The following is a 14401-nucleotide window of genomic DNA, read 5'->3' as shown; positions in this document are numbered from 1 at the left end:
ATTAGTTAATTGGGTCTATTGTGGTGTTAGCATTAGAATTAGTGGGGGATGTGTTGTTAAGTCCATTAGAGTGATGAAAGTTAGTAAGAAATTAATAAAATAAGAGAGAAAAGAGAATTGGGAAAATATAGAAGATAGAGAATTTTGGAGAGAACGTGAAAGAGGAGAAGAGGCACTAGGGCAAGGATTCCATTGAAAGAGTAGAATACCTTCAACCCAAAGTAAGAGTGGGGGTTCTAACTCTATAAGGTTGGGTATAATGATTTGTATGTAGGAATGAGGTTTTGAGTTTATGTTGATAACTTAGGGTTTGAAGAGGAATTCTATTCAATTGATGAAATTGATGCATGTTTGATGATGATTTTTGTTGCTATGTGTTGTATATGTATTGTATGACTTATATGTTGATAACTTAGGGTTTGAAGAGGAATTCTATGCAATTGATGAAATTGATGCATGTTTGATGATGATTTTTGTTGCTATGTGTTGTATATGTATTGTATGACTTATATTGCTTGATAATTGGTGTTGTTATGTTTCGTGAAATTTCGTGTTTTGACGTAAAATTAGTGTCAAAAGTGACGTTGTAGAATCGTGTTTTTAAGGTCTCAATAAATGTTATATGATTAGAGGAGCATGAATAAATAATTCCTTCGTAAAACCGGACTGTCTAAGGTGGATTTTTGAGGGATTTAAGGATTGTGGCAATAGCGAACATTTGCATAATTTTTCTGCATAATCACAGGCCCGCTTAGTGAGCCAAGGGCGTTTAACGAGCTCTGGTATAAAAAGTTTTATTTTTGCAAAATTGAATTGGATCTTGGACAATGGTGATTTATCAAGAATTTTAATGAATTTTCTAGAATTTACTGGAGTCATTTGAATAGTTTTTGAAACGATTTTTGATGAAAACCCTTTACTTGAATTTCCTATGTTTCTGCTTTGGAATGGGTGATGAAGGTGGAGAAAAACACAAGAAAGGGGGGATTGAATTGTGTTTTTTATCAAATTAAAATTCCCTTTCTCTAAATTCTTTACTTTCTCTCAGTATCTCATCTTCTGGATATGCTTTAATGTTGCGGAAGTATGTTTGGACTGGAGTTGCATAACCAATGAGATGTTTATTTTAACTTCTACATATCATCAGAACTTCTGACTTATCTCAGTACAGTTCTGAAGACATGTTGCGTGAATGTTCTATGTTAAATGAATTGTACAGAAAGTAGAAGACACATTCATTTTTATCCTGGTTCACCTTCAGAATAAGGCTACCTCCAGTCCACCCTCCTCAGGTGATTTTCCTCTCAAAAGAGGACTTAATACACTATAACCAATTTTGATTACAATTGCACGAACAACCATCGTGACTAACAATCTGCACAGCCAACTGCTGTGACTAACCCTGCACAAGCTACCCGCGAGTGACTAACCCCTAGATGACTGAATTGTCCAGTGATCTCAGCGAGATATAACGTTCATCAATCTAGTAACCTGCGCAAGCCAACTGCTCGTGACTAACTGCAATGGATTGTTCAGTGATCTAATCTACAGATATAACATCCATTGACTCCTGCACAACCAACTTGTTGTGACTAACTACAATGAACTGTTCAGTGATCTGATTCACAAATATAACATTCATTGACTCCCGGACTTCTGACCTTCACTAGGTCTCCAAGAGAATTTCCACAATGACCACCATCATTGTCTTCTCAAGCTTCTAACCTTTACTTGGTCGCTCAAGGCATCATCACCAAATTAAATTGGTTTAAATACAATGCTTCTTAATAAGCAGATATTCTAAGTACAAACTATATTATACAATGATAAGTAACCACTTCAAGTGAGTGAATAATCTTTGGAGTCTTCTTTTCTGCATCTTCTGAACGAGATCTTTGCTTCTTTGTGGTAAGCAGAGTAAGAGCATCAGCTCCATGTGTAGAGTGCTTCTTCAAGCTGATCTTCATCTTCAAATTTTCTTAAGGTGATTTAGAGCAACAACTCTGTTGTTGATTGCTTCTGATTTGATCTTCATCCTCTGAAAGCAGATTAAGAGCAACAACTCTTGTATGGATTGCTTCTTTCAGTCTTGGTCTTTTCTTGTCTGAATAAGGAGATTAGAGCTTCAGCTATTGAAATTAATTCCTTCTTGTAAGACCATCTTCTTCTCATCTTCTTAAGCAGATATGGAGCATCAACTCTCATGTTGATTACTTCTTGTGAGTAGGTCTTCGTCTTCTTCTTGAATATTGATCATAAAGCTTGTTACAGCTGATAACATATTTAATGATCATAAGAAAACATGAAACACTCTCGAGCAACAACTCAGAGTATTCAGTTTCTCTAGTCATTCAATGTGAGCAATAAACGAACTGATCAAGTATTATTGGACTTCTCAAAACTCCATTGGAGGATACTGCTTAGCAGCAGAAGTTTCTTTTTCATTCTTTTATGTTTTCTGCACATAGGCTAATGGTTTGTGTATAACAGCACGGTTGATTATCACATATTGAGTATGTGTTGCCTCTTATGTATCTTCTAACACATGATCTCACATTTCTTCATTTATACTTCCATGCTCAGTTGTTCTCTACAGATTTTCTCTCAAGATATCTCTGTTTTTTTTTTGCAATCTGTAGTCACACCATGGATACACCTTCTGGATACACCACTGGGTGCACTATTGACACTTTTGGTATACCATAGACACACATTCAAGTTTGAAGTTTGATCTTTATACATACATATATATATATATATATATATATATATATATATATATATATATATATATATATATATATATATATATATATATATATATATATATATATATATATATATAACTTGATGTGTTACCCTTGGAATCTAGCCGTTGAGATTTGTTTGAAAATTGCTTTGAATGCTTTATCTCGATTGGATCATGAATGACAATTGTTGTTCACGGCATAATCTTATCCTTAGCTCTTCTGTCAGTTGGTGGCATGTTTCATTGATTAAGCTTGTCTTTCCAACGCGCTGCATGTGGGTTGCTTCTTCAATCAACCTTGGGAGTTGTTCCATTTAATTGTTGCAACCATTTTGATTCTGAACCTTTGTATTTTATCTATTTTGTAGGCAGAAGTTTCATTTTCCTTTACTCGTTCACGTGTGACTTTGTTGTTGTAGCTTTTGTATGTCACTGTGTTACTCTATTAGAACTTCGGATCTTTTTCACATATGATCTTCTTGCTGTAACGAATCTTCATGTATATTGATATTTATTTTTAATTCCTTAAAGTTTGTCTGAGTTTCTTTCTGATGTTGTGCTTGTTCTTCTGAGAGGGCTTGTTTGACATGTTCTTAATCAGAACATCTGATGAATTTTAGCTTCTTCAATCTTCTAGATGTTTGATTCTTCTTTCATATCTGAGCCATTTTCTGTTGTAGTCATTGTACTCTTTTTCTGATGACTCATGTATAAGGCTTATAGCATAATATTTTCACACTAAGTGAAACCATTAGTAATAAAATTGTTACTCACAAAATATATGTTCGTTATCATCAAAACCAGATTCTGAACATAGATTCTCAATCTTGCTCTAACAGATGATTGCTTGAGAAAGACCTTCTAATCTTGTTTGCTAAATGTGGTTTGTGATTGTATGATGTGGTTTTGCAATGACGAAGAAGTGATGGCCTATGTTGGCGTTTGTTGAAGGCTTATGCCTTGTGGTTGCATAATTGTTATCGTTGTTATTACATGCTTTGTCGCATACATTGCATTCACGATGGGGGCTTATGCTCTGTAAGATGACATGGATTGACAAGTTAAGATGAATCTTATGCCTTGTTGTTGCCTCTATTTATTGGCAATTGAGATGAGGGCTTATGCCCTGTTGGTCCCACATGCATTCACATAGTTGTTGGTCTCATTGCATTTTACATAATGATGACAAGTTGTTTGATGATGAATCTTTGTATAACTAATGATGTGATGATGAGGTGTTGTTGTTTATATACCTGTACACTAATTGTTGATTAATGATATTGATGCTTTGTGATATGGTGAATTGTATATGACTTTATTCTTCATATACTTGTTATTATACGCTTCTTTATATTGTTATGATATCTCACCCTTCTATTTGAGTGTTACCCCTATGTTGTTAACATGCAAGTGAGTAGGAGTGAATGATTGTTTTTTGTTAGTTCGAGTCGGTGTCGTTGCTCTGATGCGTAACACTAGAAGGGGAATGAACTCTATTTGTTTTCATTGTTGGTTTTATATGATTGTTGAAGTATTTTGAAATATTGATGTTGACTATTTGTCGAACTAAGTTTCTATGTTGGCTTTTATTTGAATTATGAATAATTTTTGCTGCCTAATAAAAGATGTTTATGATGACTATATTGTTTTGATCAGTTCATCCGACTTAAATGTGTTATGTATCTATTGTTAATTGCGAGCAAGCGTTTGTATTATGAAGAAATGTGACATCCTGATTTGTGTTGAATGGAATTTTATTACTCTGATTTTATTAATATTCGACGGTGTAAAATAGGGTGTTACAAACCACATATTTTACAAAATGCTCTCTTATAGTTAACAACACAACAAATTTCTCCTTTTATTGACACGGTATTTCTCTTAAAAGTACATCATAAAATAGAGTATTTTTTTATTAAAAGTGTTCTTCTTCCTCCCTTCCCCCAAATATTTATATCACACCACTTCACTTTTATTCACGCACTCAGATATCCATAAACACATAGAACAACACACAAGTACGAATAAAGGGACGAACAATGGTCACCATCTTCATATCATTCCTTGATTTCATAAATTGTAAATGAGTGTTGTTCTATTTTATTTCTCCACCACCTTTCAACATTTAGTGTGACATGCAAATGATAGGGTTATCGATGAAATACTTAAACATGTCGCATAATCTCTTTAATGGGCAAAATTGATATAGATTACGCATCTTTCAAGCAAGAGGCAAAAAACCTATATCTTGCATTATCTGGTAACATAATAAACCAACATGATGTTCAAAGTAATTATCATAGTAAATGGGTGATGATTTTGTTAATTTATAACCTGCCTCTTTGGTTATGCATTTACGAAGATAACTATGTTTATTTGTAAGCCCAAATAATAAAAAATAATATATATATATATATATATATATATATATATATATATATATATATATATATATATATATATATATATATATATATATTACTCTATTAGTTAAAGACTTGAAGCTTTTGTGGAAAACAAATGTGAATATGAGGAGCGTAGAAAAACCTACATTGAGGACTATGTCATTTGAAACACTTAATGGTTTCATGACCTATAATAATTAATATGGCTACAATGGCAAAGAAAAATTGTGTGTCTCTTTTGTGAAGAATAATGTATTTCTCTGTAGATTCTCGAAACTCAAAAATCATAACTGGAAAGGAAAAAATTGATGTTTAAACTCATTTTTCATTGACAGACGGTCGATTATATGAAAAGTAAAGTATTTGAACAATCATTTTTGAAAGTGTTATGCGGGTGAAACTCCTTTTTTTCATTGACAAACGGTTGATTATATGAAAATTAAAGCATTTGAACAATCAATTTCGAAAGTGTTATGCGGGTGAACTTGTCACAAGTAGATGGAAAGAAAATCAATTTTCTTTGAACAGACATATTAAAAGTCATTGTATGTAAGACATTTTCTTGATGTCACGAATATTGAAATTTATATTTTAAAATTATAATTGGTACACTACTCAATATGTTAGGAAAGACTAAGGACGAGCTTAATGCAAGGTTAGATTTATAAATAAAGGAACTAAAACCTGATGGCTAAGAGGGGATTCATACATATTGATATCTAAAAGCTCATACTAGAAAGTTTATTTTGTGTATGCTTCTTCTATGAGTAAAGTTTTAGAGGGGTGCTCTTCATACACGGAAATTGTTATAACAAGATCTGCATTCAATCTTTAGTTTTGATGATAATAATACATATAATTTATTTGTAACAATTTTGTACTCTAATAGTTTCTCAAGTGTGTAGATGAATTATTTTGATTGATTATGGATTTCTATCTAAAAGATCATCAGAATCAACGCTGACACACCTCAGAAGAATTATTCATGCATTTTTGAAGTAACATCAACAATTCAGACGAATGTTGAATGTTCTCCAGAAAAGGATCTTCAAGTGTTTCTAAGATAAGCTACTCTTCTAGATCAGAAGTCAAGATTTCAAGCTCAGATGAGCTTTTGCTTCCAACTCTTAAATTAAGACGTGTCATTCAAATAAGTTGTTGCGCTCAACTATGAAGACAAGGTCCTGACTATGAATTTTTGAAATATTCATGTTACTTGATCTCTTCTATGCTCTCACTACTTCGGATTAGAAATATATCTTTAAAAAGGAAATATCGTAAACTTGCGCTAGAAGAGAAATGGTACAATAGTACAATGGTACAATAACGAGCAAGGACGTATATACGACCCTAATTTTTGTGTCCTCTTTGTCTCCCACGTTCACATTTGATCAGTTATGTCAGCTGGCAAGGAAAGCGATGTCTTGTCCTTCTCAACGGTGTACTTTTTGGGACTATATATAGAGACACTCACCAATGAAGAAAAGTAGCTCAATTGTTGCTCAACTACTGCATACTCAAAACTGCAATGTGAAAAGAAAAGCTAGAGAAGAAAATTTGAGAGATACTGCTCTAAACACTCCATTGTGAGAAATTTGTTTCTAAGAGAATCTCATACACAAAGCGTTGTTGCTCATTTTCTTATCTAGAAGCATTATTTGTAAACACTATCTATTGTAAATCTGTTAAGATTTATTTTCCTCAAGTGACTAGGTTGTTAGTCTGAATACTTGAGAGGGCTAAGGTGTCTTTCTAGACTCTTAAAGGTTGTTTATAATCTTTCAAGATTAGTGAATTAAGTCATTTTCTAAGGCGAAATCACTTGGCGGGTGGACAAGATTAACCTTTTCTAAAGTGAACTTGTATAAATCGAAAGTATTCATTCTTCTTCCTCATCTTGTCTATCTCATTTGTAGTAAAGTTATTGACTATGACAAGTTATTAGCATTGTAGAAAGAAATTATGGTCACTTTATGTGATCTCTAGGTGTATTATCCTCCCTCCTTTTTTGATATATTCATTCATTTAATTGTCCAAAATACAATATTATGGAGCGATTTATATGAGATGGATGTATCCAATTAAATGTTACATAAAGATATTAAAAAGATATGTGAAGAATCAAAGTTGATTAGAATATAGTATTGTTGTAAGCTATATAGTTGAAAAATATGTCCTTGAGTTTTGTACTGAATTTCTCTAAAATGGTGAACTTATAAGACTTCCAATGTCACACCACTTGAAAAAAACCAACAGGGGGCGATTGTTACGTGTATGTTAGTGACCACAACATCAATTCATTGGAGTCTACCATATTTGTATGTTATTCATATCATAATGTAAAACGGTGGATTCACTCTTGTAGCCGATATGTCAACAATAGAAATCTATAATTTGAATATGTAATATTTTGGAATTATTGAATGTATATGGGAGTTGGAATACTCACTACAAGTGGATTGAAAACAACAATTACGCTCACATTAATCATTAGACTTCTTTTTGTGTGAGTGAATCTTAATAAGTTTCACTACAAGAAATATATCCTTCCTAGCGACATGATTTTGTGACATGATTACCATGTGACAAAAAAATATTATTGCAACATGGGAATTACACCACTATATATTTTTAATATTTAAAAATCAAAACTAATGTTATCATATGGAGAGTCAGAGATTATTTTGTATAAAAATATTTGCTATGTTATTCTCACGTCGCAGCATCTAAAAGAAAATTAAAAATTCATAAATCAATAACGTACATATGACGAGAAATTTGAAATTTTGAGATTGTAACGTGTATATCACGTCACAACATTTTAAGAGGAAAAACGCTCTGAACTTGACTTGACTAGGTGCAGGTTATGGCAGGTAGCATAATTAATGCTGATCGCCGTTTGAAACTTGCGACGCGACGTGGCAACTTGGACTATAAATATAAGCCTTTTTTATATTAGCATTACAAACTCACAAGTGCTTTATGAAACTGATTCTTCTAACAAAAAGTGATATGTTGTGCCATAAATTCATAATGAACAAATTTAACGACCAGGACAAATAATATGTAAAAATATTAATACCAAAGACGGTCATTTTCAGTCATAAATTACTTGATACTGATACAAAAATAGATAATATTATCTAGCTATATGAGAAATGAAAAAAAAAAGAGAGAGATTTAGATCAATCCAATATTTTGTGTAAATAACAAAAACAAAGTAAAACCATTACAAAGAGTATTGTAAGAAAAAGAAAAACACACAAGTACTATAATTTTTAAATATATTATATAATAACTATTTTAAAATTAATGCAACATAGTTTAAATAAAATCAGAGTATAAAAATTCACAAATGAAACAATTGAGGTATCACATATTCAATCACAAAGACAAATCACAAAATACAGAAGAACCGACAACATCAAATGACAGTATTTAACATAAAACAACTTCCATAGAAGTGCAACGGAAACTTAACAATTTGTTCAAAGATTCATAGCATCATAATTCAACAATTAACACAATTAAAGTGGCAATCTCCAAAAGACAAGTCAAGTATTTTCCAAAAAATAATAAATCAAAAGCAAGTAAATTAAGGCGTTCGTCCCTCCGAGTGCTAGGTTTCAGAGCGACAACGACTCAAGATCAACTCGGCTAACCTCCTCTCAATGCGAATCACCTGCACGTTACCAATATAAAGGAAACGGAGAAACAAAGAAAGGGTGAGACATCAATTCATATAATTGAGCGCATGATAAATTATATATCAGAAATTAGACATATTCGATTAATCGCATTCACAAGTATTGATATCCTCATATTATTCACAAAGTCATTTATTCACAATTCACATACTTCTGTCATATAACAAGTCACAAAAATACAATCACAATGTAATCACAAATGTCACGCTACGAATCACATAAAAATATATGGGACATGACTCATTTATATGCATGTGGTACCAATCGGAGCTTCAGCCCCCGTCACCAATTTCCAAATTCAGAGGCACAAGGCATAAGCCTTCGTCACTAATTTACCAATCCAGACCGTCACAATATATATGCAAATGTATGCGAATCGATGGACCGAACATCACACAACACCATCATCATCATCTGCCAGCATTCGAACCTTTGACATGTAAGGTAAAGTTCATAGACATTTACCAAACAGACAAGGCAAGCTAGCAAAACAGAGTTTTACCTCGAAGGAAGAGTATAGCATTTTCACGGATTGTCCTGTTAATTTTGAGTATATTCGTAGAGCTGATGAGAACAACATTAGTGTTTCTAGAGTTATCGGTTTGTAGTCTTTTTTTCCCGGGCGTTTAGCCCTCTCTCTAATAAAAAAAATTAATGTAACATAACTATTTGTATTATTTTATTAATTTTTAAAATATAATTTTATTTTCTCAATGAATCATTCCTAATGTGAAAATATTTTCTGACATGCAAAAAAATATACGTATGATATAAAATTTGTTCAAGATAAAATTTATCTTTAATGATATAACGATGATTATGATAATTTATTATTAATACAAATTTTAAAAGAAATATTTTGAGCTCAAAGCCCATGTATTTACTACATCTCTTTAACCTATAAGAGTTGACACTATGAAATTTTTGTGTATACTATACAAACACTCAAAATAAGTGTAATCCAAACAATATGGGACTTGAGTAGTAGATAAAACACACAATTGTTGCTAAGCATTGCATCATTGAAAAACCATTACAAGAAAAATGATGTATTGTGACACACATTTTTAGTGATTGACTTATTATTTGTAACTAAATATTACTTTTATCTACAGTTTTATTCCCACTATAACTAATTATATTTTGGTCATGTAGAGAAACTGTCACAGTTTAATATGAGGTCAGAGAAGTTGTAGCAATGTTATAGGCATGTGCCTGGAAAACATTGTAACCATTTATAAGAACTTGGATGCGACCTTCTGCGTTAATGCATTTCAACAAAGCTCTTCTGTTGAGTTGCTTTCATTTTGCATTTGTTGAAGTATGAGAAAAATAAAGCTTATTATTGTTTGATGCTGGTTGACATGTTTTTCTAATTGGGTTAATTTAGATGATACGATAGTTTTAGAGCAGTGCCAAATTCTTGACAATTCAACTTGTTGAGGACTTCTATGGACTGATTCAGGATTTTTACAGGACTTGTGACAATTACTATCATTTCTATTATAAGTTGAAAAAAAGCTATGCTTATTAAGATTAATTTGACAATTTAGTCATGTTCAGAATCAGTTGACTGATATGATTATAAAAGCAATCCTAATGACACTTACGCTATGGATTCAAGATGCTTGTTGCCTTGTTGCAATTGCTCATCACTTGATTTGAATTCAATCAGGAAATATTCTGCCATACATGTTTTGAATTATTATTTGCTGATGTTTCAGGATTCTAGTTTCCCCTGCTTCAAAGGTGGTGTACAGATGATTCTGGTTTCCCCTGGACGCCCATACAAATATGGGGATGTCATACAAGTATGGAAGGTGTATTTGGGCGTATCATACTCGTATGAGGCGTATTGGGGGTATCTCATACGCTTATGGGGCGTATGGGGGCAACTCCTACTCGTATGGATGCTGCGATACTTGTATGGGAAGAAATACACAAGTTTTCAAATCTGATACGCGTATGGGACAATTGATATGCGTATGGACATGCCGAATTAGCCTTTGGTGTCTTCATTAATGTTATAGCCCTTGATGTTAGTTTTGAGTTGTCGTCGGTTCCACGTCATTTCGAGTTACAACGCTCTAGCTACATATGATCAAAATACCACATGTCTATAATACGTCATATATATATATATATATATATATATATATATATATATATATATATATATATATACACTAACTAAAGGTTTGTCTTGTTTTGTTTTGTTAGGGATGGCAATCTGACTCATATTTTATGGATACTTGCAAAAAATGTCCAAAAACAGATATTGTAAAAACCCACAAAATGGGTACGGGCACGAGTAATTACCTACTAAAATAAACGGGTATAAGTGTGGGCACGAGTACCTTACTACCCACCTCGTCCCATACCCGCAGAGCATATTTATATTGTGTTATTTGTATTATTATATAAAATGCACATTTATCAATATTTTATATTGCTATTAAACTATTATACATTTTAAGAACGATGTTTATTTATTTCTTAACTAAACAATAACATCCATAATTTTTTTAATAGTGTTAAAAGAAAATTAAAATTATATAATATTTTATAATTAATTGATTCAATTTGACTACAATCTTAGATAAACGAGTATAGGTATAGGTATTGAGGTACTAATAGGGTATGAGTACGAATATGAACATTGGCCACGTGGGTTTGGGCTCGGGTACGAGAATTTTTTCATACCCACGGTATAGGGACGGGTACAATAGTACTCTGCCCAAACTCTGCCCATTACCATCCCTATGTATTGTGTTGTCCAATATTTATTCTCTATTTTTTGTGTGTCTAAGCAAGATAATAAATATTCCTTGATTTCTTTTCAATATAAATGTGAAAATTGAAATTTTTTTAATCAAAAAAGGGATTTCATTAATTCAAAAATATCTTACACGCAAGGTGATCCAATTGATTCAGCCTAGGTGATCCAATTGATTCAGCCTAATCAAACAACATATATTTAGCTATATTCCCCCTAAATTTTGGTTTCATTCACACTCTTTGTACTATTGTATCTATAATTGTAAGATCTAAGTGTATATGTCTATCCATCCCATTAAAATTGGTATCATTCCTATGCCTCCAAACTGTAATTAATTTCAGTAAAAGCAGTTTTGAGCAGTTGATTTTCAACCTTTGCCTTTTCTCCTAGTCAACACTTAATTCAATTCCTCACTTTAGTAAATAATATATGATTATATCGTTTTCATAGATAATTGTAGATGGCATGGTTTTTTTTTATGAGAAAGGTTAAGGTATCATGAAAAAAACAAAAACAAAACACGCAATTTTTATATATTAATAATATATGATTTAAGATCTAAACAAAGGAAGTATTATCATTCTCATAATTCTTTTGCTAAAGTGTTGTCACTAATGTTTTTTTTAAAGAATTATTAATTTTTTTAAAAGATACATTTTAAACTTATATATTACTATTTAAAATAATTATAGAATTAAATATATTTTTATTCCCTATAAAAATAAATGGCATGCTTAGATTGTTTTAAAAAATTTCTTAAAAAAAAGAATTTAAAATTTGATTTTAATATCGAGATTTTCATTATTTTTATCTTCATCTTTTAAAGTTTTAAAAAATTCATATTTAATTCTTCTCATTTTTAAATAAAAAAATCTCAAACTTTGTAAAAAAAATCTCAAATTTAAACAAGTATTATGTATGAAAAAAATTATTCAAAAATTTAAAAATTAAAAAGTAATTAAATAGTTTTAAATTTTTAGAAAATATAATAAAGACTAAAACTAAAATTTGAGGTATTTATAAGGACAAAAAATATATCATATGACAATTTTAGTTTACAAAAATTTAGATGTTAAAATATAGGTATAATTAGTCCTGAAGTCCTTTATTTTAATTTAACTTAATATTTCCCGTAAGTTGAATGGATTTTTTCGTTAAATTTTGTGGTACAAACCTTAGTCAACGGAAGTATTAAAAAAACTAAAAATTATTAATTTATTTAAAAAGATAAATTTTAAACTTACATGTTATTTAAAATAAAATGTATGACAATTTCTAGTTTCAGAAATCTAGATATTAAAGTACAGTATTATATTTCTTTAAATGGAGATGAATTGAAAATATGCTATACAATGTGCATGCGAGGAAACTCTGTTTGGTAAATCTGTTTGCGATTCCGGCCATTGATAATTTTAAATCTTTATATATTTAAACTTAATCTAATTAATTAATCAACCAAATCATATTGCTAAAAAATAGCAACAGTATTTATAAATTTTAATATGAGATAGGAGTATATATTTTAATATCCGTAAATTTTATTATTCTTATAAATGGAAACCCTAACATTACCATCACTACCTACATTCTCTCACGAAGATTCACTTCCTATGGATCTGGTTGTTGAATCACTTCCTATGGATCTGGTTGTTGAAATATTGTGTAGACTACCGGTAAAGTTTCTTCTTCAATTCCGATCTGTTTGTAAACTATGGAATTCTCTTATCTCCGGTCACAATTTCGCCAAGAAGCATCTTCACCTATCCGCTACGCGCAGTCTGAATTATGTTTTCTATTTTGATTATTTTAGTAGATTCATACTTGAGTCTCGTCCACTAGACTCCGTTTTCTCAACCATGTTTATGGACGTCGTTACACAAATTGACTATTCTCTGAAGGGTTTTGATGGGGGTTTTCATAACTATCCATGTAATTTTGTTGGCTCTTGCAACGGTATTCTTTGTCTTGCCCGCCTTCATCATGATTGTTTTGTTCGAGTGTGGAACCCTTCCATTAGAAAATTTAAAGAATTGCCCCCGCTTATACAATCAAAATTCAATAATGGTCTCGCTGGTGGGTGGATCTCACATGGCTTTGGCTATGACCATGTTAATGATAATTATAAGGTAGTGGCTGTAGTAAAGTATGCTGCACCCCGGCGCGGTCGCCAAGGTTGTTCTATTTCCAAAACCCAAGTAGGGGTTTATACTTTTGGTACTGATTTATGGAAAAGTATCGGAGAGTTTCCATTTGGGAGTTTCCATTTGGTTGTGCCCCGTGTAGGCAACCAGGGACATTCGTATGTGGTGTAATTAATTGGCTGGCTTCTAAAGAAACTCATCATTTGATTGTTTCTTTTGATTTGAAAAATGAGTCTTTCCAAGAGATTTTGCAGCCGGACTATGGAGAGGTTGATGAGTATAATTTGAATTTGGGCGTGTTGAGGGATTGCTTGTGCGTGTTTTCTGATTATGGTGTATGGCTTATGAAGGAATATGGAAATAAAGAATCTTGGACGAAATTGTTTACTATTTCTTACGAGCAAGAAGATCCTAGTGATTCTTATTTCTTGGCTAATGTAATATGCATGTTTGCGGATGATCAAGTGTTGCTTGAATCTTCTTCGAATTGTGGTAAAAAGATGACTTCTTATGATCTAAAAACAGGTACTTATAAGTTTATTAATTTTCAAAACAAGATAGTTAATAATCCATGGAAATGGAACCTTGAAGTTTGCAGTGAAAGTTTGATATTACCTTAG

At 31.7% G+C, this 14401-nt stretch overlaps 1 protein-coding gene across 1 annotated transcript; it reads left to right on the top strand.

The window, feature by feature from the left end:
• Positions 1–13193: 13193 nt before the first annotated feature.
• LOC131659706 (F-box protein CPR1-like) lies at positions 13194–14401 on the top strand. The gene is made up of 2 exons (XM_058928860.1): positions 13194–13946; positions 14036–14401. Exons 1-2 carry the CDS (start codon positions 13194–13196, stop codon positions 14399–14401), a joined length of 1119 nt encoding a protein of 372 aa, XP_058784843.1.

The sequence above is a fragment of the Vicia villosa genome, linkage group LG3 (genome assembly GCF_029867415.1).
Source record: "Vicia villosa cultivar HV-30 ecotype Madison, WI linkage group LG3, Vvil1.0, whole genome shotgun sequence".
Lineage (NCBI taxonomy): Eukaryota > Viridiplantae > Streptophyta > Magnoliopsida > Fabales > Fabaceae > Vicia > Vicia villosa.
The sequence above is the reverse complement of the archived record's forward strand: the minus strand, read 5'-3'. Positions and strand labels throughout refer to the sequence as shown.